The sequence below is a fragment of the Zingiber officinale genome, chromosome 6B (genome assembly GCF_018446385.1).
Source record: "Zingiber officinale cultivar Zhangliang chromosome 6B, Zo_v1.1, whole genome shotgun sequence".
NCBI lineage: Eukaryota > Viridiplantae > Streptophyta > Magnoliopsida > Zingiberales > Zingiberaceae > Zingiber > Zingiber officinale.
The window spans coordinates 107009900-107035762 of record NC_055996.1 but is presented as its reverse complement, the minus strand read 5'-3'; the positions used below and the strand labels follow the sequence as shown (position 1 = coordinate 107035762).

At 41.1% G+C, this 25863-nt stretch overlaps 1 protein-coding gene across 1 annotated transcript; it reads right to left on the bottom strand.

Annotated features, from left to right (window-relative positions):
- Window positions 1–123: 123 nt before the first annotated feature.
- LOC121988752 (uncharacterized isomerase BH0283-like) lies at window positions 124–24068 on the bottom strand. The gene is made up of 6 exons (XM_042542355.1): window positions 23893–24068; window positions 23571–23801; window positions 1450–1758; window positions 1113–1274; window positions 523–606; window positions 124–426 (listed from the first exon to the last, which is right to left on the bottom strand). The coding sequence occupies exons 1-6, from the start codon at window positions 23920–23922 to the stop codon at window positions 319–321; spliced, it is 924 nt and encodes a 307-aa protein (XP_042398289.1). The 5' UTR covers window positions 23923–24068; the 3' UTR covers window positions 124–318.
- Window positions 24069–25863: the final 1795 nt, after the last annotated feature.

Below are 25863 nucleotides of genomic sequence, written 5' to 3'. Positions count from 1 at the left end.
AATCACTAATCAGTTCGTCATCTCCCACGCTACGCTTTCGGACAAGATGATAAGTCATTCTCAAATTGAAAAAAAAAAAATAAATAAAGACGAGACAAAATGCTGGATGAGATGGAATGGAGATTGAAAATCGAGGGTTACCGGCCTGACACCTCTGGCGTGACTTGCAACAGAAGGGAAATACATACTTCATTTGAATTCTTACATTTGGTTTAGATAAATAATGATTTTCACGATGATAAAATATGTTTACGTGAAATGATTTATTCAGCTAGTCTAGATCCAAATAGCTTGGATTAGCCTTTAACAACTATAGTATTAGACTAACAAAGTTCCGGTCATCACAGTCACAGCTTCTCCTCGAATGAGTACTCTTTGAGTCTCGACGATCAGCTCAAGGTCGAGTCTCCCACTTCTTGGAGAAGCCTACATCGAAAAGAAGAGAAAATAATTTGTAAGTAATAGATAGATGGATAAAATAAAATGCTACAAATATTTTTGGTTTAATAAAGAGATTGGTACCATGTATGCGACGAGGCTGTTCTTCCCCAGTTTTTTACTCCAGTAGGGTGTCAAAGCACAATGCACACTTCCACAAACAGGATCCTGTGATAGATCTTGTACATGTAAAAGGAAAGATATACCTAGAGATTTTCCCTAAAGTATCATGGATTACTCGAAAGAAATCAGAGACCATAGTGCAACTGATCTGGGTTTTGTATTATGGCCCAATTTCACACGAGAGAAACAAAGAACTAGTGAAAAAAAAAGGATAAGAAAATTATAGGAAAAAGAAATATTTTTCTTTAGTTTCTATTTCCTTGGGGAGAAAAAAAGGGAGCAAACTTGAATTTTCAAATTTATTAAATAAGTTTGACTCGCCATCCACGACGCGCGTCCGCGACTGAGTGGACTGGATGCCCCTAAGTGCATTCACTTCTGAGTGCCCGGATCACTTCCGGATGCCCCGACCACCCAATTGCAGGTATCTCAGAAATAGAATTGATATATACATATATACACATGCAAGCTAATCATGTATTATTGATATGTAGTTGGCTAATCTCTGAAATGGTTTATAAGAAGACTATTAAAAGTGGCGTATAGAATACCTCATTAATTCCAAACTTCGGGCAGAAATAACGAGTAAAGAAGTCAAATTCAGAATTGGCAGGAGCAGATGTGGTTACGACAAGAGCACCTCCAGCACACTTTTGAATCTCTTCAAAATTTGGTTGTAGATTGAGAATATCCTTTGCAGAAGAAAGCTCGACCTGAGAACAGTTCATTGTTAACATACATTTCCAGAATCATGCTATTGTTCAGGTGGCAATAAGTTGAATACAGCATGAAGAAAAGCAGTTAAAGTATTTCAAAGCATACTTTGCATATTCTTAGAATGAATGATATTTTTAAAAATGTTTTCACGAGATAAGAAAAGATGAGTACCATGAGCTGTTCATCAGCTCCAAATTTCTGAACATTGATGATGGAAGCACCATTCAAAGTAACAGGAATCGATAGTGTCTCAAGAGCATCACATTCTGCTACCGGAAGCACTGGAAAATCCAACTCAATGAAGAACTTTTGAGCTTTGGTTGAGGAAACATCTATTGCATCGAAAATATTGGAGGAAACAACTCGCTTGGCTGTCAGTGTTCCAGATTTGGTTGAAAAATAAATTACTTCACTATTAACTAGACCATGTGACCAGAGAAAATGCGCAGCTGCTAAAGTTGCATGGCCACAAAGTTCTACCTGCAATTAGAAGATTAAGGAAGTCGATGCTGCAAATAAGTCCATCAAGATAGGCAATTTATGGTCTCTCTTGGTGATTAACTAGCATCAAAATTCAAAATATGACCAAAATTTTCTAAAAACGTGCCAAAAAAAAAAAGGATGAAAAGAACACTTTTAAAGCTTAGCCTCTAGTCTAAGAATAAAAAACATTGGTACGAGTGCATTTGAACAATAACATAAGAGACTACATCGAGTGAAACACAACTATTTAATAAAAATGGAAAACGAGCAAAAAATTTAGAACCACATACTGTTTCTTTTTTTGTTTTTTCCTTTTACATAATAACAACTTCTATATCATTTTGAAACAGAGACAGTTCACTTTTGAAGATTAAAATGGACCAATTGATCAAACAACAATCAACAATGACCTTAAGAGTCTGTTAAAGGAAAAAAGGATTAACACTATTGATACGGCGACAAAGGTGGATCCCAAAAAGATAGGTCAAAATAGGGAAGATCGGTTGTCGTGGAGGTCATAGTCAAGAAGTGATTGAAGCAGCATGCCCAAGCTGGCCACGTAGTCAATCAGACGCGAATGTCCGACCAGGCCTCTCGCTTGGCCGGACTTTGTGACTCAACTCGGGTCAGACATGCCAGCCTCATTGTGGAGCGTTGAGTAACCCGACCGACGGCCTCAGCCGATCAGGGATGTAAGCCAATCGGACACACTATTCCTTTATGGCCAAGAAAGGGGTTGAGTGAAGACCGGGTCATCAGCGGTGACCTATAGGGCAGAGTCAGTGGTCTCCCTGAGTGACGGTCGGTCGACCTAAAACAGATCCCATTCCCGCCATATCTTTACTCTTTTGGAAGTTTGTGTCATCAGGGACACAGAATATCCCGTAGGTAAATCGTACTTTAAAAACTTCCAGTCTGTCAAATCACAGAGATTTGTGTGATTGTTTAAGGAAAGATGTCAGAAACACATTACGACCTGTACTTTCTTAGGAACGCTTTGGGAAGTGTGCAAATGCTTTGAGATATGTGCGTAAATGCAACAATGTGACAAAAGGCGAATACACTCGCCCCTGTGCCCCTGCTAGCCCGCCCCAAGACCAACACGGTGACTAAGAAGGCATGTGGTAGGTGGGGTGAGTTTACACAGATTGCAGGGAGTGCGTAAATGCAATAGTGGTAAAAGGCGAATACGCTCGCCCCCAGCGTCCCCTCCAGCCCGCTCCGGACCAACACAGAGGAGGTAAATCACGGTGACTGAGAAGGCAAGGCATAAATGCAACAGTGACATTATAAAAGGGAGTCTCCATTCACTGGTGAAGGTATATGATGCTCCATAATTTTACACGCTCATTTGCTGTTGTTCGTCTTCACTATTTCCTCTCTATAAACCCATCACAGATTTGAGTGTCGAAGGGCCAACGCCGGGACCCCTTCCTTGGCCCAACACTAACGCTCTCTATATTATAGGATAGTGCAAAGTCTTCATTTGGTCAACAGCAGAGCCACGCCCCCAGCTCACCGTGGATGGCTCACCACCGTGACATTAACCCAAGAAGAACTGGGGATGTTGATAAATGCTTGGGCTGCAAAAATGGTTCAACAACAGCAAGCGACTGTAGAGTGTCAAACGCTAAACGACCTGGCCATATTTGTGACTGGCCAACAAGTTGGACATGGGACCCGAGTGGAGGGTCCCATCGGGCGTCAACCAAACCACAGTCGACGGGAGCTTTCCATCAAGCACCCATCGCGTCGACTGACTTGCTACCAATGCCCAATGCACTGATCTCATACCACAGAGCATTATTCAAAATGCCTTCAGAAGAGCATGTCTGGGTGGAAGGGACACAAGGATCGTCCTTCGAGAACGCGCTCGCCCGGGATATTCGTAAGGGCAAAGCACCCCGAACCGACGATTCTCCCGAGCAGGTAAGCATGCAGTTTTTCCAAGAAATCCTTGATGACCAGCTGTCAACTCATTTTCGACCTTTGTTGATCGAAGAATATAGAGGATTGACTGATCCTGAGGATCATTTACTCAAGTTTTATATATAGCGACACTCCACCAGTACACCGATAGAGTTAAATATAGAGTGTTTCTCATTACCTTGTCTGATTCGGCGCGGAGATGGTTCAAATGACTACCAACCGGATCCTTCTGTAGCTTCAAGGATTTTCGAGCGGCTTTCCTCCAATACTTCGCTAGCAGTCGTCGCTATCAGAAAATGACTCTGAATTTGTTCTCGCTCAAGCAGGAGCCAATGAGACACTACGGACCTACATCAACAGATTCAATCAAGTGGCCATGGGCGTCCTATCAGCCACTCAGGAAATTTTGATAAGTGCTTTTTCACAAGGACTTACAGATAATTATTTCTTTCGAAAGCCTCCAAGAGATTTCGATTATCTGCTCCGACGGGCTACAAAATACATCAATGTTGAGGAAACCAAGTTAACTCGGAAGAAAGAAGTGATCCCCGAGCTTGCTGCTATTCATGAGATTCGATCGGTCAACAGTAATGTGCCCTCAAAAGGGCCCCAAGCGGGCCCTCAATAACAACATCAGGAGTTTTAACCGCAAGCAGTCCAGCATATGGAAGCTGAGCGGATAAGATTCCCCAAGCCCCGAAAGTGAACCTCCAATGTTCTGCTCTTACCATTGCTCGGTGACTCATAATACGAAGGACTGCTACCACTTTAATCCAGGACCTTGCCCCTTCAAGGATTCCGCCGACGATATCCCTCTCCAACCTGCCAACGTCATCGCCAACCGGGCGGGCCCCAAGGTCAAGGCAACATACCAGCCGAGCGGAACCAGCAACAGTCCCAACAAAGAGAATCAAAGGCCCGCTCGAGCATCGATCGAGCCGCCAGCATGTCGGTCGGACGGGTAGGAAGAAAATCACGATAATGTCGTCCGGGGAGACATCGACATGATAACAGGTGGCCCAACCGTGCTAGGAAATCACACGCACAGAGATTGGAGATCCATGCGGTAGGGTGCAACAAGGAGAATGCACAAGGACCAGAAATTAATTTTGGTCCTCAAAATTTGGAGTGAAAATCCCTCATGACGACGCCTTAATTATTAAGGCAGTGATTGTCAACTATAACATTCACCATACTTTTGTTGACACAGGCAGCTTGGTTAACATCATATTCAAGAAGATGTTTGATCAGCTTTAGATAGAAAAAGTGAACTCCAGCCTATGACGACTCCATTGTATGAGTTCATAGATAATGAAGTATTGCCGATCGGCCAAATTTGTCTAGCCACATCTCTTGGAAAGGAGCTACTCATGAGGACCCGCCCGACGAATTTCATTGTAGTGCACGCCCCCTCGTCATATAATGTGATACTTGACCGACCGACGCTGAATGAGTTTCGAGTCGTTGTCTCCACCTTCTGCGAGAAGATCAAGTTTTCGGTAGATGACTCGATCGGCGAAGTTAGGGGCAACCAGCTAGTAGCATGCAAATGTTATGTGGAAATTGTAAGAGCTGAGTCACGGGCCGCCCAGAAAGCTCAACAGTTGGAGGTAAACGTAATTCAAGAGGCTCTACCGACTTTGGTCTACGAAGAAAAGGAAGAAGTACAAATTCATCCTAGCTGATCGGAAGTCACTACCTTCATCGCCGCCGATCTGAGCCCTGAGAAGAAGTCGAGCTAGTCGCTTGCTTGAAACACAACCATGATGTGTTTGCCTGGGCAACACACGAGTTTCCAGGTATTTCTCCAACTGTGATGCAGCATGAGTTGCATGTCCGATTGGACTCTTGGCTAGTCAAACAAAAGAAAAGAGATTTTGGGGTAGAGCAGAATCAGATCATCCAAGCGGAAGTTGAAAAGCTGCTTGAAGCTGGACACATCAGATAAGTGCAATTCCCAAGTTGGCTTGCAAATGTGGTATTAGTATCTAAGTCGGGGAACAAGTGACGGGTCTGCGTAAACTTTAGAGATTTAAATAAAGCATGCCCGAAGGATTACTACCTCCTGCCACGCATAAATCAAATGGTGGATTCTATGGCGGGCTGCGAATTGATATGCATGCTGGATGCATATCAAGAATACTATCAGGTTAAGAGAAGGTCAGTTTCATCATGGTCGATGGAACCTACTGTTACAACGTTATGTCATTCGAACTGAAGAACGCAAGAGCAACCTACCAGAGACTTATGAACAAAGTATTTTAGAGGCAGATCGGTAAAAATATGGAGGCATATGTTGACGATATACTGATAAAATTCCTCCGAGCTATTGATCTATATGCAGATATCGTAAAGACGTGTCGAACCTTGAGGAAGTATGCAGTCAAGCTCAACCCCAACAAATGCTTATTTGGGGCAAGAAGCGAGCACTTCCTCGGCTACATAGTGACCGAGCGGCGGATTGAAGCTAACCCCCACAAGGTGAAAGCATTCTAAGACATGCTCCCGCCACACAACTTGAAGGAAGCTCAACGTCTAACCAGGCGAATTACAGCTCTATCGAGATTTATCTCAAAATCATCCAATCGGAACCTGTCGCTCTTCAAGATTCTATGCCGAGCCACCAAATTTCAATGGGACGCCAAGTGCAACAAGGCATTAGAGGAAACCAAAAGCTATCTCTCTTCTTTACCTGTACTCGCGAAGTCCGACGAGTTGCTCTGGATCTACTTGTCTTCCACCGAGCGGGATGTCGGATCGACATTGGTGCGACAGGATGACAATGAACAACAACCAGTGTACTTTTTATGCCATTTATTGAAAGATGTTGAATGCCACTATACTTGTCTAGAGAAGTGGGCGTATGGGTTAGTCTAAACCTCTCGGAGCTTGCTGTTCGTGCAATTGACAATAATGATTAAATCTGAGTTCTGATGAATGACAAGTGGATTAAAGTTAGATTTGTTTGTGATCTAAACTTATTACCGAGTGTGCAGGGTTAACTGACTTGACGAGTCAAGAGAACCAGACACTAGGTAGGAAGTCCAGTCGAGATGTGTAATTTCCAATTGGTGAAGTCCAGATGTGGGATTATGGCAAGAGATCAGGATATTCGATTCTTGATGGGTTAAAGTTCGGATCTGTGATTCCGGCAGGAGGTCAGGATGTTCGATTCCCAATTGGCGAAGTTCGAATGTATAATTCTGACAAGAAGACTTGATAGGTCAGATTGGATGTCAAGGAGGTAACTCGATGCTTGGTAAGTGAAGGTAAGTCACTAGAGGAGAGTGACTCAACGAGGGCGCGTCCCGGTTGAGGAGACAGTAGGCGTCGGTCAAATTTAGGTCTATTTCGAAGATCTAAATTGAGACCTTGACTAGATCCTGGTATCGGGAAGACAGTATCTAATTACTATTTAATACTATGTTTATTATGCTAACTTTGTTTTACAGATTAAATATTTTTATTGGACTAACGCATTTTGCAAGGCAAAAGGAGTACAAAATGCTTCGGGTGAACAATACCCGAGGCGCCTTCAAGACGACGGAAGGTACCTTGAGTACTGCTCATGGAAGGCGCTTTAGGGAGCTTGGAAGGCGCCTTCAGTCAGAAAACTCAGAAGACCTCGGCGATGACGGGCTTTGTGGGATAAGTTTTTGCCTATCGAAGACGCCTTCGGTGTTATAGAAGGCGCCTTCAATCCTCTTTAAAAGAGTGTCTCGACCAAGGCTTGAGGAAAACTAATATACACTTCAATTAGAAGCTTCTACGCGTCCGTTTAATGTTCTGACTGCTTCAACTTCATGTTGCTACTCTACTACACTCGATTACTATTGAGGAGCCGTCCAACACCGAGCTCGAGTCGACTGTCTACGGAGAATGTTGGGTAACGGAGTTTGATTTTTGTACTTAAATTTGCATAAAGGAAAGTGTAACTTGTTATACATTTCCTATTCTTTCTATTGTAGTCGATCCCTTCTTCCAGCGATTCCGGAAGAGATCTTTAGTGGATTACCTATTGATAAGTCTGCGGCATTTGGGTCTTGGAGTAGGAGTCGCCGAAGGTTCCGAACCAAATAAAACCGACTGAATCTCTATTTTTCGTGTTTAATTTTCTGCTGTGCACTTTGTTTTCAAAACCGAAAAAGTCAGAATTTTAAAATCACGTGATTCACTCCTCTCACGTGCGTCTCGATCCAGCAAAATAGGATCGTCCTTCAGGTAATGAAATGAAAACCCGAGTCGATGCTCAGAGAATTTATATCCCTCTGAAGGATATCTTACAAACTTCTTACTTAGGAATGAGAGTCTTGGTGTTGCTCAAGGCTTGCTCAAACCTCTATCGTTCGATGAGTTTTATAGGCAAGAGGAGATTGAATCAATTATTGAGGCGGGTACACTTCTTTGCCCCATCGTCCCTCATATAAGGATTCCCTCTGTCTACGAATAAAACTTTACAACACACCCTTATCACCTAGCTATCTTTACAGCTATTACTTTATTAAAGGATCGGCTCCCCGAGGCTAAAATCCTTTAGTGCGTTAAGTATAATTTAGCTTTTTGGGGAAGAAAGGTCCCACCACAGCTTCACGGGGGTACCCTTCTTATCTCTTGTCCAATCTGCTGGATGTGTTGGACATCATTCCAAAGGTCCTTTCGGCTTTCTCGTACTGTATCAAGATTCCTCTTCCGGTAGCTTTGTTGCCCACCGTCCACGTGTTGACGACGATTGAAATCATACTCCTTCATTTGCTGGATGAGTTCCAGCTCACGTAGCTTTTCTAGCACGTTAATGATGGCTTCATCTTCAATTTTTTCCATTCGGTGCCATGAGGAAATGGATTATCCTCTCAGAAAGGAAGTTGTACAAGTATTTGCGTCATCGTTGGCACAAACTTCTTATAACCCAGGAATATTTGCATCATCTACCTATAACCCCCCAGAAGATACAATGATGGGACCTCCGCAATATGCACCAGCCACTGAGCAGCCAGTGAGTAACAATCCTTACCAAAACCCCGGGTTCATTAAGGCAAAATTTGGGAGGATAAAAAGAGAATTCAGTGAGCCATGGACTCTACCATCGGCCCAACAACAGACTGGTGCGTTACTTGTTCTTCCTGATAATATTGGACTTTATAATGATGTTATTTCCAGATGAGAATCTATAACCACTAATGTGGTTGACTCAAAGATTTGGGCTGATAAGCGTACAAAAGTCCAGTATATTGAAAATTTGCTGGGAGATATTGAAAAGAAGACATTCATCCAATGGAGGATGATGTATCCTGATCAATATGATAAAATGATAAATACAGCGGATGAGACACAGAATGTTTTGTCCCAGATCAGAAGAATCATTACCCTAGAAGATCCAACAACAGGCTCAACTGCTGAACAAAATCAAGCCTACCTCGACTTAGAAAGATTGGTATGTACCAGTACTAAGGATTTAATTTCTTATATGAATCAATATAAAGATCTTGCAGCAAGAACAGGAAGGATATTTATTAATGAAGAATTATCAAGCAAGTTCTACAGAAAGATGCCACCTCTAATTGAGAACTATATGGAGAAAAGGTTCCAAGAAAAATTCAGAGGTAATACAATTGGCGTCTTACCAAGAATTCACCATGCCTACCAAGAATTAACAGAAATGTGCAAACAAGCAATTCTACAAAGAAGTCTGAAGGACTTGCAATTTTGCGCACAAATACCAGTCCCAGGATATTACCAAAGTAACAAAAGGTATGGATTGAGGAAGCAAAGACTTATAAAGGCAAGCCACACAAATCTCACGTACGAGTAATTAAGAAGAAATACCAGAATGATAAAGGCAGAGTGAAGAAATGTAAGTGCTATATATGTGGCGAAGAAGGTCATTTCGCTAGGGAATGCAAAAATAAATTTGGAAACAAAGAAAAAGTAGCCATGTTAAAAGAGCTAGAATTACCAGAAGACTATGATGTGGTTTCAATAGATCCAGATGAAAGTGATAGTGATGCTATCTGTAGCATCTCTGAAGGCGAATATGAAATTGAGCGGTATTGCAATACAGCTACAAGTATTCTGCCAGAAAATTTGTTCGTCTTAATTGGTAAAGAACAAGGCTGGCAAGTGCAAGTTGATATTCCATAAGAACAATATTTTTGTCAGCATGAGTGGGAAATTAACCAGGAGATAAGCACCACACTAGTCAAATGCAAATGCTGTGGAATTCATACAAGCAAAAGGTCAAGGGTACATTGGACTAAGGCTACGTTTGGTTGGGTGTAATGTAATAGAACTTGTAATGTAATCAAATTTGTAATGTGATGTAATGTAATCTTGATTACATTACTACGTTTGGTAATATAATGTATGTAATCTTTGATTACAAGAGTGATTATATACTTTTGTTTGGTATCCATTATTTTTTATAAGGAATGTAATTCCTATTATCATAAAATGACAAAAATATCCTGCGACTTCTATCGACGGCCGCTGCACCTTTGTCGGAGCTTGCGGCCGTCGGCGGACGGCGATCGGCGACGACAGACGGCGGTGGCTGACGACAGACGGCGACCAGCGACCGGCAGCGACTGCCGGCCGGCGGCGGCGACAACGGCCGGCGACCGATGACCGGCGGCGGGCGGTGGGCGGGCGGCAGCCAACGGGCAGTCGGCGACCGATGGCTGACTAGGGGTATATTCGACATTCAAATTTTGATTAAACAGTGACCTCGTAATATAATCGGATTACATAGTATTTTTTTTGTAATCCAAATTACAAAACTTCACTACCTTTTGTAATAGAGATTACATTACATTACAGGTTTAAAGTTAAAAACAAACAAAATAACCAATCTTGTAATGTAATCTTGATTATATTACAAGGCAGATTACACCCTACCAAACGTAGTCTAAATGTCTACTAACGACTTGTTCATTATGTGCAAATTATTATTTGGGAGTTGAAATAACTATAGCACCCCCACTACCCGTGCCATATGATGAGAAGAATTTAATCCCAGAATTATTACAGTATATTGACTACCTACCGACAGAAAATCGGAGATTACAAGCGGAAGTAGAAAAGCTCACTAAAAGATATTCGGAAGAAGAAGAGGAATTATCACAGATATTAACAAAAGACTTGCAGCAGTTAACATTAAGAGACCAGGAGAAAGGAAAAGAGCAAGTTACATTCCTAGAAGAATATGTAATTTCCAAAGCTACTGAGGGACAATATCACCAAAAAAGAGAGCAGTAAACAAGCTCTACAATATGGTGGTAAGCTTCGAAATACCATCCGTAGCTCAATTCAGTGTAAATGCTATACTTGATACAGGAGCTACATCATGCTGTATTGATAAAAGAAGTATTCCTGCCCAAGCCTTAGAAGAAAATTCATATAGAGTGGTGATTAATGGAGTCAACTCAAAACAATCAGCCAATTGGAAGCTGAAAGGAGGACAAATGATAATTGGAGAAAATAAATTCAGAATTCCATTCACATACTGCTTTGATATGACTCTAGGAGAAGGCATCCAGATGGTGCATGGATGTAATTTTATCCGTAGCATGCAGGGAGGAGTTCGCATAGAAGGTAACAATGTTACTTTTTATAAAAATATTACAACAATTGCATCCAACCAAATTGCAGCCCCTGCTATTGCAGAACTGGGGATGGATGAAATGGAGTATATACAGATTCAGGAAGAGGTATTCTTCGCCGGCGCAACTTCCAATCAAAACATCCTTGCAAAACATGGTTCATTGTTGAACAGGTTAAAAGAGCAAGGTTATATAGGGAAAAATCCCCTACAGCACTGGGCAAAGAATGGTATTCTATGCAAAATAGATATTATATATCCTGACATCACAATACAGGATAAGCCTCTCTTAAATGTTACCCCCATATTAAAGAAGGCGTTTGAAAAACATGTGGATGCACTATTAAAGCTGAAGGTAATCCAACCAAGCAAAAGTAGACACCATACTATGGCGATGATTGTCCAGTCAGGAACCGGCATTAATTCGGAAATTGGAAAGGAAATCAAAGGCAAAGAACGGATGGTCTTCAACTACAAGACATTGAATGATAATACCTACAAGGACCAGTATAGCCTCCCAGGCATCAATACCATTGTAAAGAAAGTTGGAAATTCAAAAATTTATTCTAAGTTTGATCTGAAATTTGGTTTTGATCAGATCACTATAGACCCTGCTTCAGTAGAATGGATAGCTTTTATTTGGTCATCAGGTTTATATGAATGGCTAGTAATGTCATTCGGCTTGAAAAATGCTCTCGCCATATTTCAGCGAAAGATGGATTAATGCTTCAAAGGTACAAAAGATTTTATTGCTGTATATATTGATGATATACTTGTATTTTCCAACACAGAAAAGGTGCATAGCAAACATTTGGAAATTATGCTGGGAATTTGTGAAAAAACATGGTATGGTACTATCCCCTACCAAATGATCGTTGTACCAAGAATTGAGTTTTTAGGAGCTGAAATCGGAAAAGGAAAGTTGAAACTTCAACCCCACATCATCAAGAAGATCTCAGAATTCAAAGAAGAATAACTGAAGGACAAGAAGGGACTTCGGTCATGGTTAGGTATTTTAAATTACGCAAGAACATATATACCTAACCTGAGTTCTAAGTTAGGTCCCTTATATGAGAAAACATCCCCCCACGGCGACAAAAGAATGAAGAGCTCAGACTGGGCTCTAGTTAGGCAAATTAAAGACCAAGTCAATAAACTGCCTGACTTGGAAATACCTCCAGAAGGAGCTTATATTATTCTTGAAACTGACGGATCAATGATGGGTCGGGTAGGTGTATGTAAGTGGAAACCCAGTAAGTATGATCCACGGAGCATGGAGAAAGTTTGCGCCTACGCACATGGGAAATTCCCAGTGGTAAAGTTAGTAATTGATGCTGAAATCTTTGCAGCAATGGAAACTATGAGTGACTTGAAGATTCATTTCCTTGACAAGAGGGAAATCACGATGAGGACGGACTGTCAAGCAATTATAAGCTTCCATAATAAGTCCACAAGAAACAAGCCCTCCAAAGTTAGATGGATAGCCTTCACTGATTATATAACCGGAACAGGTGTGAAGGTAAATTTCGAACATATTGATGGTAAACTTAATGTTCTTGGAGATACTTTATCAAGGTTTAGTAGAAGGGCGGGAGGTTGTTGCAGTTCTCACAGACGCTGCAGAAGAAGCATCTACTTCTACAAGGTTTCCTTTACTGGCTGAATACGAAGACCTGATTCATGCCATGTTGCCAAAAATATTACTAAAGGAGGAACACAACAAACGGCACCGAATGGCAAAAATTGAAGATGAAGCCATCATTAACGTGCTAGAAAAGCTACGTGAGCTGGAACTCATCCAGCAAATGAAGGAGCATGATTTCAATCGTCGTCAACACGTGGACGGTGGGCAATAAAGCTATTGGAAGAGGAATCTTGATACAGTACGAGAAAGCCGAAAGGACCTTTGGAATGATGTCCAGCGCATCCAGCAGATTGGACAAGAGATAAGAAGGGTACCCCGTGAAGCTGTGGTGGGACCTTTCTTCCCGAAAAAGCCAAAGTATACCTAACGCACTAAAGGATTTGAGCCTCGGGGAGCCGATCCTTTAATAAAGTAATAGTCGTAAAGATAGCTAGGTGATAAGGGTGTGTTGTAAAGTTTTATTCGCAGACAGAGGGAATCCTTATCTGAGGGACGATGGGGCAAAGAAGTGTAGCCGCCTCAATAATTGATTCAACCTCCTCTTGCTTATAAAACTCATCGAACGATAGAGGTTTGAACAAGCCTTGAGCAACACCAAGATTCTCATTCCTAAGTAAGAAGTTTGTAAAATATCCTTCAGAGGGAAATAAATTCTCTGAGCATCGACTCGGGTTTTCATTTCATTACCTGAAGAACGATCCTATTTTGATCAATAAGTGGTATCAGAGTCAGGTCGTTCTGAATTGGTGAAACCACCAATTGAGCAGAAAGTTCCTCTTTTTTTCATTCTTATTTTTTCACCATTAGTCAGAATTGATAAAATATCCCATTTGACAAAATTTATCATAATATTTTTTATTACTATTTTATTATTATTTTATTATTTTTCCTCTAAATTGGTTAAATACCCTTATTTTCTTTCTCCTCCCACATTACTTATCCCAAGACAAAGTCTTGAAAATTGCTTCTTATCTATATCTGTCTTGCAAGATCTTATCACATCAATAGCTCAAGGCGAAGGACGAAGCGTTCACAAACCTCCACCATACAAAACTGATTACTTTAGAATATGGAAGCATGGAATGCTTCATCATAATGGGTGACTTCGACTGCGAAATAGCATTGAAAAAATCTATCCAAAATTTAGAAACAAACCAAAAGGTAATAAATTTTATTTTAGAATTATTGCCTAACAAAATTGTATACAGAATTGAAGAATTCAAAGATGGCCACGAGTTTTGGTCCTGCCTGGCCAATCTTCACGAGGAACTGTTGAAGCTGGAGGAACAAGACAAAATTGAAGAGTTGCGATTTCCGTAAGTACATTTTATTATGTAAATGCACCTATGAATGATTCATTAGAGAATAATTTGGACAACAAATTACATAATATTTTGCATGATAAATTAGAATTGAAAAGTTTGAATAATTCTGATTATTCCAAACTTAATAAAAATTCACACTCAATTAATTCAGAAAATTTAATTAATTCAAAAAATCTGAATTAAAATAAAGTAATTAATGAAGATCTTAAAAATGACAAAGTTAATATGGATAAAATTAATAAAATTCTTAATAATGTATTTGATAATCTAGATAATATCAAGCTAAGAAATTTTATCCAAGACAAGAATAATTTAACAAATTCTAAATTAAAAAATAATAATGTAGATAAAATTAATCTAATAAATTCAACTAATAATATAAACTTAAAAGACAACAAAAAAATATAAGGATAAAAATAAACACTTTAATAAAATCAAAACTAACAAATTCAAAATTAACAATTAATAAAAAATTAAACATAAAAAATAAATCTTTCAAGAAAGATAATTCAAATAATTTAATAAATTTAAAATTACCAGAAAATTTAAATCTTTAAGTACCCTTCTTTAAAGAAGAATAATTTAACTAAGTTAATTAATTCAAAATTAAAACTTAAAATACAATTAATTAAATATTAATTAAATTTTAACTAAAATTTAATTAAGCTTAATTAAATAAAATAAAAGTTCTATGATTCAAGGGAGGCTTCAAATTAATTGGCACCTCAAAAGCATAAACCTTACCCATTAAGGGTAATTAGAACTAAAATAATTAGAGATAAAATTTAACTTCACAAACAGTACTAGAAAAATTTGGAATGATAGTAAGTTAGGAAAGCTCTGTCTATGCATGTTTACGAAGATATGACTTCAACCTGGTACATTTGGCTTAATGGAACTAACTGAAGCAACCTCATACTAATCCTATCTGGTTACATCAAAATTTTGTAGAAAGTTTTGTAAGCAGGACTATTTGAAAATTTTCGAAGCACGTGGTTACTCTAATGATATCCAAGTAACTCACCACAACCTATACGTTTCTCTAAAGAATGCTTGTTTGTTGGACTCAAACCTAAACTTGAATCTAACACAAATTAAAACTAAGGTTTGAAATTCAACTTAACTCATCACAAAAAATCATAAGATCCCCTTATCTAAAAACTTAGACTAAGTGAGATAATTAGGACAATTCAAATTCAACTTAATCCTAATTGAATCTACCTTCTTTTCAAAATCAGTTTAAAATTTTTTAAAAAAATTATTTTAAAAATCATCTTAAAAAATCTTTTAAAAATATTTTTAAAATCTTTTAAAAATATTTTTAAAATCTTTTAAAAATTCTTTTAAAATTGAAGACATCAATTAGAGTAACTCGGACAGTGCCCACCTGTCTATAATGTCAGAGACATCAAAACATACCGCACCGAGCTACTGAAGAATTGAAGACAACAATTGTCTCGTGCCCATTCGACCAGTGGGACATGGATATTGTTGGATCTTTTCCCATGTCGATCGATCAAAAGAAATTTCTTCTCATAGTCATGGATTGCTTCTCGAAGTGGGTGGAAGCCAAGCCACTCACTAAGATAACAGAGCAAATGATTATCAAGTTTTATAGCAGAATATTGTGTGTCGGTTCAGTGTTCCTCACAAACTCGTTTCTGATAATAGAAGGCAATTTCGAGGAAGAATGATTAAAGAGTAGTGTGTAAGTTATAGTATTCTGCAGGCCTTCAATTCCATAGCTTATCCCCATAGCAACGGTCATGCGGAGGTCACCAACAAAGAAATTATCAGAGGACTTAGAACCCGGCTCGACCACCTTGGAGGAAACTGGGTCGATGAGCTCCCGAATGTACTATGGGCATACCGCACCACGCACCGAGAAGCCACCTATATAACCCTATTCCATTTGGGGTATGGAGGAGAAGCAGTAGTACCAATAGAAATAGGCATTGAATCCGATTGGAGACAGCTATATGACTAAGAAAACTCCGATCAATACCTTATAGAGTTGGACTTAATAGAGAAAATCAGAGATAAAGCAACTGTTCGACTAATGGCATACAGGCAAAGAATGAAGCAGAAATACAATAGAAGAGTTATTCCGAGATCTTTCTAAGTCGACGACTTAGTATAGAAGAGAATTAAACCGATTGGCAATGTTAGCAAGTTGGAGCTCACATGGTGCAAATCGTATAGAGTGATACAAAAGATCAACTCGGGATCTTATTACCTGTAAGACGACTATGGAAAAAACCTGGATCAACCATGGAGCGTAAATCATCTGCAGCCCTATCGGGCTAAGTAGTAAGTTTGTGCTAAATTTATGTAAATTGTAAAAAGTATTGTCCTATGAATGCAGCAAAGTTTAAGCGAAAAATAATTAAGTATCTAGACTCTTGTGTTATTCGGCCGAGTTATAAGTGAGCATGCTCTCACTCAAGTCCCAGACTCTCGTGTCGTTTGGCTGAGTTATAACTGAATTTGCTCTCACAACCAAGTCTCGGACTCTCGTGCTGCTCAGCCAAGTTATAAGTGAGTTTGCTCTCACGAACAAGTCTCAGACTCTCGTGTCATTCTATCCAGTTAAAAGTGAGCATGCTCTCATGCCAAGTCTTAGACTCTCGTGCCGCTCGACCGAGATATAAGTGAGCATACTCTCATGCCAAGTCCTAGACTCTCGCACCGTTCGACCAAGTTATAAGTGAGCATGCTCTCACGGCCAAGTCCCAGATTCTCGTGTTGCTCGACCTAGTTATAAGTGAACATGCTCTTACAACCAAGTCCCAGACTTTCGTGCCGCTAGGCCGAGTTTTAAGTGAGCATGCTCTCACACCAAGTCCCAAACTCTCACGTCGTTCGGCCGAGTTATAAGAGAGTTTGCTCTCATGACTAAGTCCAAGACTCTCGTGTTGCTCAACCTATTTATAAGTGAGCATGCTCTCACGCCAAGTCCCAAACTCTCGCGTCATTCGACCAAGTTATAAGTGAGTTTGCTCTCACGACCAAGTCTCAAACTCTCGCATTGTTCAGTCAAGTTATAAGTGAGCTTGCTCTCATGACCAAATCTAAACTCTCACGCCGCTCGGCCAAGTTATAAGTGGGCATGCTCTCACGTCAAGTCCCAGACTCTCGCGTTGTTCGGCCGAGTTATAAGTGAGCTTGCTCTCATAACCAAGTCCTAGACTCTCGCATCGTTCGACCGAGTTATAAGTGAGCTTGCTCTCACAACCAAGTCCCAGACTCTCGTGTCGCTCGGCCAAGTTATAAGTGAGCATGCTCTCACGCCAAGTCCTAGACTCTCATGTCGTTCGACTGAGTTATAAGTGAGCTTGCTCTCACGACCAAGTCTCAAACTCTCATACCGTTCGGTCGAGTTATAAGTGAACTTACTCTCACAACCAAGTCACAGACTCTCGCGTCGCTAGGTCGAGTTATAAGTGAGCATGCTATCACGCCTAGTCCTAGACTCTCGCGTCGTTCAGCCGAGTTATAAGTGAGCATGCTCTCATGCCAAGTCACAGACTCTCGCGCGGTTCGGCCAAGTTATAAGTGAGCTCACTCTCACGACCAAGTCCCAAACTCTTGCACTGTTTGGCTGAGTTATAAGTAAGCGTGCTCCCACAACCAAGTCCCAAACTCTCGCGCCGTTCGACCAAGTTATAAGTGAGCATCCTCTCGCGCTGTTCGACCAAGTTATAAGTGAGCATCCTCTTACGACAAAGTCCCAACTCTCACGTCGCTCGGTCGAGTTATAATTAAGCATGCTCTCACACCAAGTTCCAGACTCTCTCGCTATTCGACTGAGTTATAAGTGAGTTTGCTCTCATGACCAAGTCCCAGACTCTCACGTGATTCGACCAAGTTATAAGTGAGCATTCTCTCACGATAAAATCCAGACTCTCACGTCGCTCGGCCGAGTTATAAGTGAGAATGCTCTCACGACTAAGTCTTATACTCTCGCGCTACTTGGCCGAATTATAAGTGAACATGCTTCTCACGTCTAAGTATCCAGACTCTTGTGTCATTCGGCGAAGTTATAAGTAAACAGGTTCTCATGCTTAAGTATCCAGGCTTTCGCATCGTTCGGCCGATAAGTAAGCATGCTCTCACGACCAAGTATCTAGATTCTCGAGCCACTCGGCTGGGGTCTCGAGCTATCAAGCCGAGCGGCTAAGTTACAAGCAAGCTTAATTTCAACGTTAAGTGGTGGAACTCTCCCTAAACCTCGGGAGCGCAAAGTCTAAAAGACGAAAGAAGTACAACTAAAGGCTAAAGCATGCGAAAGATGAAAATTCCAAGGCACAGAGCAAATGTACATAGCGTAGAGTGTGAAAAGTTCTTTAAACTTTTACAGAAAACCACTAATAAACTTGAGAAAAATACTACGCCAAGTCGGCGATGACATCGCCCAGGATCACCTCCTAGATTTTCTACCTTTTGATGAATGTCGAAGGAACCTCGGCAGAGAGATAACCACCCACCTTTAGCTATTTTAGGGTCCCTTCAATATCATACCCAAACAGTTTAATAGTCCGATTGATCAGCAGCGGGTTGAAATCTCTCAAGCAGAGATACTTTATCCTGTAAACTTCCAACCGATTGGGCTCTTCCTCCTTGAACTTAGCTAGACTGTCCTTGGAAGCCTCAAGCTCGGCCTTTAAGGCTCGCAACTCGGTGTTCTGCTCGACAATCATTCGTCGATGATCCTCGAGTTGCAGCTCATAGCTTGCTTGTTCAGCCGTCTGGCCAACTTGCTCAGTGAGGAGAGCGGCTTCCGCCTCTTCAAGCTTTTTGGCCATGGCCCAAGCCTCCTTATTCTTAATGTCCAAGTCTTCAATGGCCCTCAGCTTCCTGATGTTCACTGAGTTGATCTTTGAATCAGAATTGTGGGCATGTTTCTCAACTTCTCGAGCTCGACTGCTTGGTCGTGTTTTTTTGTCCTTCTCCACCGTCAATGCCCGCTCGGACCACAGAAGTTGCTCGGACTGTGTTTCCAAGTCCTCCTTCAGTTGGGTCACCTCAGCAGTTAGTAGTTTAACCAAGACTTGGAGGTGTCGGCTCCTCCGACTGGGGCACTTGTTTAAATTTGTGGTTTAGTTGGACCAACCTTTGGACATAGTCAGGTCCTCCACACGGAATTGTTAAAAGAAAGAAAAAAAAGGTTAAGTAAAGTTGATCGGGAAATACAATTATTTTAAATATTAAACAAACTCACCTCCGTGGAATTTTGGCTGAAATGATTGATCAACTCCTTGGGTGGAATGGTCGCCGCTCTGGCTCTGGCTTCTGCCCAAGTCTAGGCCAAGGGACCCTGAATCATAATTTTATGCTTGGTGGCGCGTGGCTTGTTCAAGTCGGGATAAGGCCACTCATCGGTGGACAGTCTGAGGATGGTCGTGATATGTTTGTGCGGACTGGAGATAATTGGTTTTGAGCTGGCCTTGCTTTTGGATTTGGACATAGATGTTGAACGAATGGTGGAGAATGGAGCCATTGGGTCAACCAGAGGAGGCATCAGATAAGCTATAAGTCGAGCAGCGATAACATCGGTTGGTAGCTCGGATAAGGAAGGTGTTCGATCAGATGAGGAGGGGGGGGGGGGGGGGGGGGATCAACCACCTACTCTCTTGGGAACAGCTAAGGTAGAACTTTCCCCCCACTCGGAGGTGGTCAAACGGTAGATGCAGCGGCAAAGCTCGGCTGAGCGGAGATCGCTGATCAGGTAGAAGTTTCCGTTTGAAGCCTTTTGTGATGCTAGGGCCGGAGTAACGACTCGATGGATGTCGTGGACTCTGAAGGAACTGCTATGGGCATCAATGAAGGACGCTCGGGAGGTAGCTCTTCAATGTTAGCGGCAGCGTCACTCTCCGCTACCTGACTAGCTTCTTCATCGCCGGTCGGCCCTTCAGAGGTTCCGACCGGCAAGAGCCCGTGGCTCTCCAATTTAGCAGCTCCCCTGGCCTCGACCTCTTCATCAGCTAACCCCGTGGATTCGCTGTGCAGAGCCTTCAACATTACTTTAGTTGTAAAAAAAAAAAGAAAAAAATCAGTTAGATCCAAAAACGATAGAAGGAAAAATTACGCACCAAAAGGGTCGGGCAGCCGTGCACGAATGAGACTTAGCCCGAACATGTACAAAACGCCCTCTATCAGCAGCCTGTCGATGTAATATTTTAAGCTTGTCAGCTGCGCAGCAGTTTGAAGGTAGGTCAGCTCCCACCTACATTTGCCCAGCTCGGGAGGGTTGGGCAACTCCATTTGCCAGCCGGTCGAGAAAGTTGCCCGATCGAGAAATTGAGCATAAAAGTAATGAGACTTCCCGCCTTTATTGGATGGCGGCATTTTGTCCAAGTATACAGCGCCCACCCGGATTTGGAAAAGGAAGAAGTTCGCCTCAGATTGCTTAGGATAATAGAAGTAATGAAAAATGTGTGGGCGCAGAGGGATTCTATACAAACGAAACAACACTACAACCCCACAGAGCAGCCTAAAAGAGTTAGGCACAAGTTGCTGCAGAGTGATGTAAAAGTATTGGCAAACTTCATAAAAAAATGAGTGCATCGGGAAACGAAGGTCGGCATAAAGCTGGTCCTTGAAAAAAGTAAGAGAGTCATCAGGGGGCGTGTAGGAACGATCATAGTAGAAAGGGATAGCAATTTAATGATGAATGTGGTAAGTTTTATTTGATCCATTTCGTCACCATTGAAATCAGACGAAGTGGAAATATACCACAGACCGGGGACAGCAGGAGGAGGAGAAGGTGAACGAGCCATGAGGAGAAGATGAAGATCAAAAATCGAGAGAAGAAGGATGAAACTTACTAGAACAGGGATCACAGGCGGCAGCGAATAGGGAGTGAAAAAGAAAAAGGCGCAAATGAGGAAGACGAAGGCTGAAACAAAGACAAGTGTAAATAAAAACAAAGGCTCTAAAAAGCTTATCGTCAGCTGTTCGGAGTCGTCCGATAAGAGTTTAGAAAAATAAGACTTAATTTAGGCCATCAAATTCGAAAAGGTAACTGTCACATCAAATCCTAACAGTCACCTGCCACATCAAACATTCGGCGGCACGAGAATGTGACATGTGGCGGTCAATCACAGAATACAATTATGAGGAATGGAGATTATCAACAGGTGCATGATGAAAAAGCATGCTCGGCATGCTTTGCATTAATGGCAAAGGATTTGATCGATTTTCAAGAAATTAAGATGATGTCAACCGTGATAAGAAAAGCACCATGCAAAATTGGAGGCCGCTCGGGAAAAAGTTGAGACAGAAAATGACAAACAACTATGGGTTGTTGGCATTCAAGCCGAGCGGCGTCATACCACAAAGCCCCCGATCGAGGAGTAAAGAATTCGTGGAGAAACATTAGAGGAAGGCAGTGGTTGCTTAAGCCGAGCGGCAACCAAGAAAGCAAAACGTCCGATCAGAAAGGAGAAGTGCCTATAATACTAAAGGTCCAATCAGTCGGACTTACAGCCTCCTTCGACTAGACTTGAAGGGAAGCTTGTGATACGATGATAAAAGTGGACCCCAAAAAGACAGGTCAAAATAGGGAAGATCGGCTGGTGTAGAATTCAAAGTCAAGAAGTGATTGAAGCAGTGTACCCGAGCTAGCCACGTACTCGGTCGGACACGAATGCCTGACCGGGCCTCCCGCTCGGCCGGACTTTGTGACTCAACCCGGGTTAGCCTCATTGCGGAGCATTGAGTAACTCAGCCGACGACCTCAAACAATCGGGGATGTAAGCCGATCGAACGCACTATTCCTTTACGGCCAAGGGCCGAGTGAAGATCGGGTCATCGGCGGCGACCCATAGGGCCAAGTCGGTGGTCTCCCTGAGTGATGGTCGGTCGGCCTAACGCGGGTCCCATGTTCCCGTTTTGGAAGTTTGTGTTAGAGAATATCCCGGAGGTAAATTGTACTTTAGAAGCTTCCAACCTATCAAATCACATAGATTTGCATGCTTGTTTAAGAAAATGTGTCATAAGCACTTTACGGCATGTCCTTTCTTAGGAACGTCTTGGGAAGCATGCAAATGCTTTGAGATGTGTGCGTAAATATAACAGTGACACTATAAAAAGGGGTCTCCATTTACTGGTGAAGGTATGCGATGCTCCATAATTTTATACGCTCATTTGTTGCTGTTCGTCTTCACTATTTCCTCTCCACAAACCAATCACTGACTTGAGCGTCATAGGGTCAACATTGGGAACCCTTCCCTAGCTTGGCACTAACGCTCTCTGTATTGTAAGACGGCGCCGAGTCTTCATTTGGTCAACAGTAGAGTCACGTCCCTAGCTTTCAGACAGGATCAACTATATTCGTCAACTTGCACGATTTGCCTCTACTTCCTTGTAATACCTTCTGTGACAATATCCTACATTTGTAATCGTTGCACATGAAATTTTGTATTTTGCTAGCTTCTATCACCATTATGCAAACTCTATTATGGCAGCTAAGCTTTAGGCTCATCTCTTTGATCCTTGTCTAACAATTAGGGGTCCACATAGAGGCTTCCCCTCCCTCCCTCCCTCTTACACCGATCATCATTTTCCTACCCTTTCAATCATTCTTTTCTCTAACTTCCAATCTCATTAACTTGTAGAGCCCAACCACTATGCTAAAATGATCAACTTCAAGTTAATAATAGCTCACTTATCAAAGCTTAGAAAACTTTATTAATTACTCCACAATTCACCATATGAGACTAAACCAGGGGCGGATCCAGTGGGGGGGCGGCATCGGCGGTCGCATTATGAGATTTCACCGGTAAAGATAGAGGATATCGTCCCTTGTTTCACGTAAAAATCACCCCTCCATACTTGAATTTCTGGATCCGTCACTAGACTAAACTAAGGTGTCATAATCTATCCTACTTAATGTTTGGCATCTCAAGTCCCAAAGTCCAAGTCATTAGCCCATAACTATCCTTAATTGATGACATCCAGGCACAACGGTAGCTTCAACATCACATAGTCAGCTCTTTCGCTTGGTGCCAATTGTTTTTGGCTTATTACAGCCGCCCAATATGACCACATACGAATAAAATTGGTAAGAGATTCAACATCACTCGGTCCCACGCTTTCGTAATATCCATCTCTTTTGTTGACCTGGTATCCGTACATAGCTATTGCACCACTATAAAATAAGCCACTACCAACCACAATCATCAGATCTACAACACCTTCTATACCATCTATCAATCTTTTGATTGGAAGCAGGCACGACAAGGGTGGCCCACGCCTCCGATGCTGACTCGCAGAGAAAGAAGGAAAAAAAAAAAGTAGAAAACGGAAACCTAACCTCCGCGACGGGAGTGAACCATCGGAGATGGAATCGGGGACCGCAAGCGCCGTTGGTCGGGCAATCAGACTCCACATCGACGGCGCGAGAGAGGAAAGCGGTCTCGGAAATGTTGAACTCTCCGGCTACCGACTGCATCCACTCGTCTCCCGCCGCCGCGTCCTCCGGAGTGTCGAGGAGGCACACGGCCGCCGGATTCCCCTTGAACGGCGCACTAGTGAACGCATCGATCTGAGCACAACACAGATTCATAATGAACAACTTATTGAAGTGGGATTGCGGAAGACAGGTGAAGAGAGGAGAGGGGAGGAGAGGAGCTCACCACAGCGTATCGCACGGCTCTTTTCGCCATGGAATCGGAAAGGAGTTGCAGGAAGAGGCTTCAATTCGCAGGAGATACACGAAAGAGTGGACCTGGAAAATCAACTTGAGCAGGCCTGACTTCTGAGTGAACTCATTTGACCTCCCTATTTAACGTTTTAAACTTCTTGTAGGCTTGTAGCCTTGCTACACTGGGCAAGGAAAATTCCTCCGAGAGGCGACATTTAAATTTTAAAAAAAAAATTAAATAAATTTTTTATCTTGTTTAAGTTTATTTGAAGCTGAGCACATTTATATTAATATTTCATTTTAATTTTATTTGATTAATAATAAATCAAATTGCAGCAAAAAAATCAATTTTTTTTATGATAACAAAATAGTATTTCCTCCGTCGGCATGTGTGCCAGTACCACACAAAAACAAAAACAAATTTAACCTGTTTCTTTAGTAAATACCTATTTCGAATATTAAAATAAAGTATTTTATATGCTAATCCAATTCAACCCGAATTAGAACAAATCAAACAAACAATATAACCTTCCCGAGACATCGAATTATACCACATAAAATTAGAAAAAAAAACTTTTAAATTTCCTTTCATGTCATTGTCTATTTACCAAGTGGCGTCTAACATAGCTTATTAAACTCACTGTCTACGTTCTACAAAACTACTTATAACTTGCACAACTTCTCAATTCAAAATTCTTGAACACGAGAATAAAGATCAGAAGAACGCAACTGTATAAACTAATTCATGAATCAAAAAAAATCGAAGCTCAACGCAACCAAATTTCAAATGAAAATTAGACTAAAATACGGATAAAAAAAGAGTTTCATAAGGGAACAATCCACCAAACTACAAGGCTTTATAAAGTAAAAACTACTGCATTTTAATTTTTTAGATTAGATCGTGTAATAAGTTGGGACTCCAATCCTAATCATCTACCAAGCAAAAAAGAACGGCAATTTACCAAAAATATGTACTTAGATTTTGAATTTACCAAAAAATACATACTGCTTTAGCATTTATCAAATGACGCATCATTTTTACAATGATCTTCCTATTCTATTCTCCTCAAAAATTTAACTAATTTTTTTTTCTTTTCATTGTCATTTCTCTCTCTTCTCTTTTCTACTATGCATGCAACGTATTTTCTTTTTCATTCTTCTTTTTTAGCTTCTCTTTGTTTTTCTTTTTTTTTTTCAATTTTTTTCTCAAACATGTTATAAGAGATCAAACCCACGTTGGGCCTGATATCTCTTCATATCATGCCCAATGTGGGCATGATATGAAGAGATATCAGGCCTAACAACAGGAAAAAAAAATTAGATTTTTCAACACCTATGGTCTACTACTAGAAATGTCGAAAATAATAATGGAGAGCATATTTAGACTCCTTGTAATTTTAGAAATTTACAGGACCTGAAATGATTACAATCTGAGGTCTCTAAGTCGATCAATGAGTTTTGACTGAAACTCACTGATGGACCTAGAGAGCTCCGATTATACTCATTTCAGTTCCTATGGATTTCTAAAATTACAAGAAGTCCAAATATACTCTCCATTATTATTTTTGGCATTCCTACCAGAGGTTTTGAAAAACTAAAATCTCTCTTTCTGTCTTTTTGTTTTTCTTTTTTTGTTATTAGGCATGATATCTTCCCATATAAGGCCCAATGTGGGCCTGATGTGGCATATATCAAGCCTAATAACAAAAAAAAATAAAGGAAATAAAGAAAGAAAGAAAGAGAGATTTAAGTTTTTCAAAACCTCTGGTACACCACTAGGAATGACGAAAAAAATATAAAGAGCATATTTGGACTCAATTACAATTTTAGAAATTCACAAGAACTGAAATGAGTGCAATCAGAGCTCTCTACGTCCATTAGTGGATTTCGGTCAAAACTCACTGATGGACCTAGAGATCTCCGATTGCACCAATTTCAATTTATGTGGATTTCTAATATTGCA

Coding starts and splice junctions, on each gene's coding strand:
- LOC121988752 (XM_042542355.1), bottom strand. CDS start 23,922: ATGGCGAAAAGAGCCGTGCGATACGCTGTG. Junction 1,275..1,449: donor GAGCTGATGAACAGCTCATG/GTACTCATCTTT, acceptor AACTGTTCTCAG/GTCGAGCTTTCTTCTGCAAA. Junction 427..522: donor ACAGCCTCGTCGCATACATG/GTACCAATCTCT, acceptor TTTTCGATGTAG/GCTTCTCCAAGAAGTGGGAG.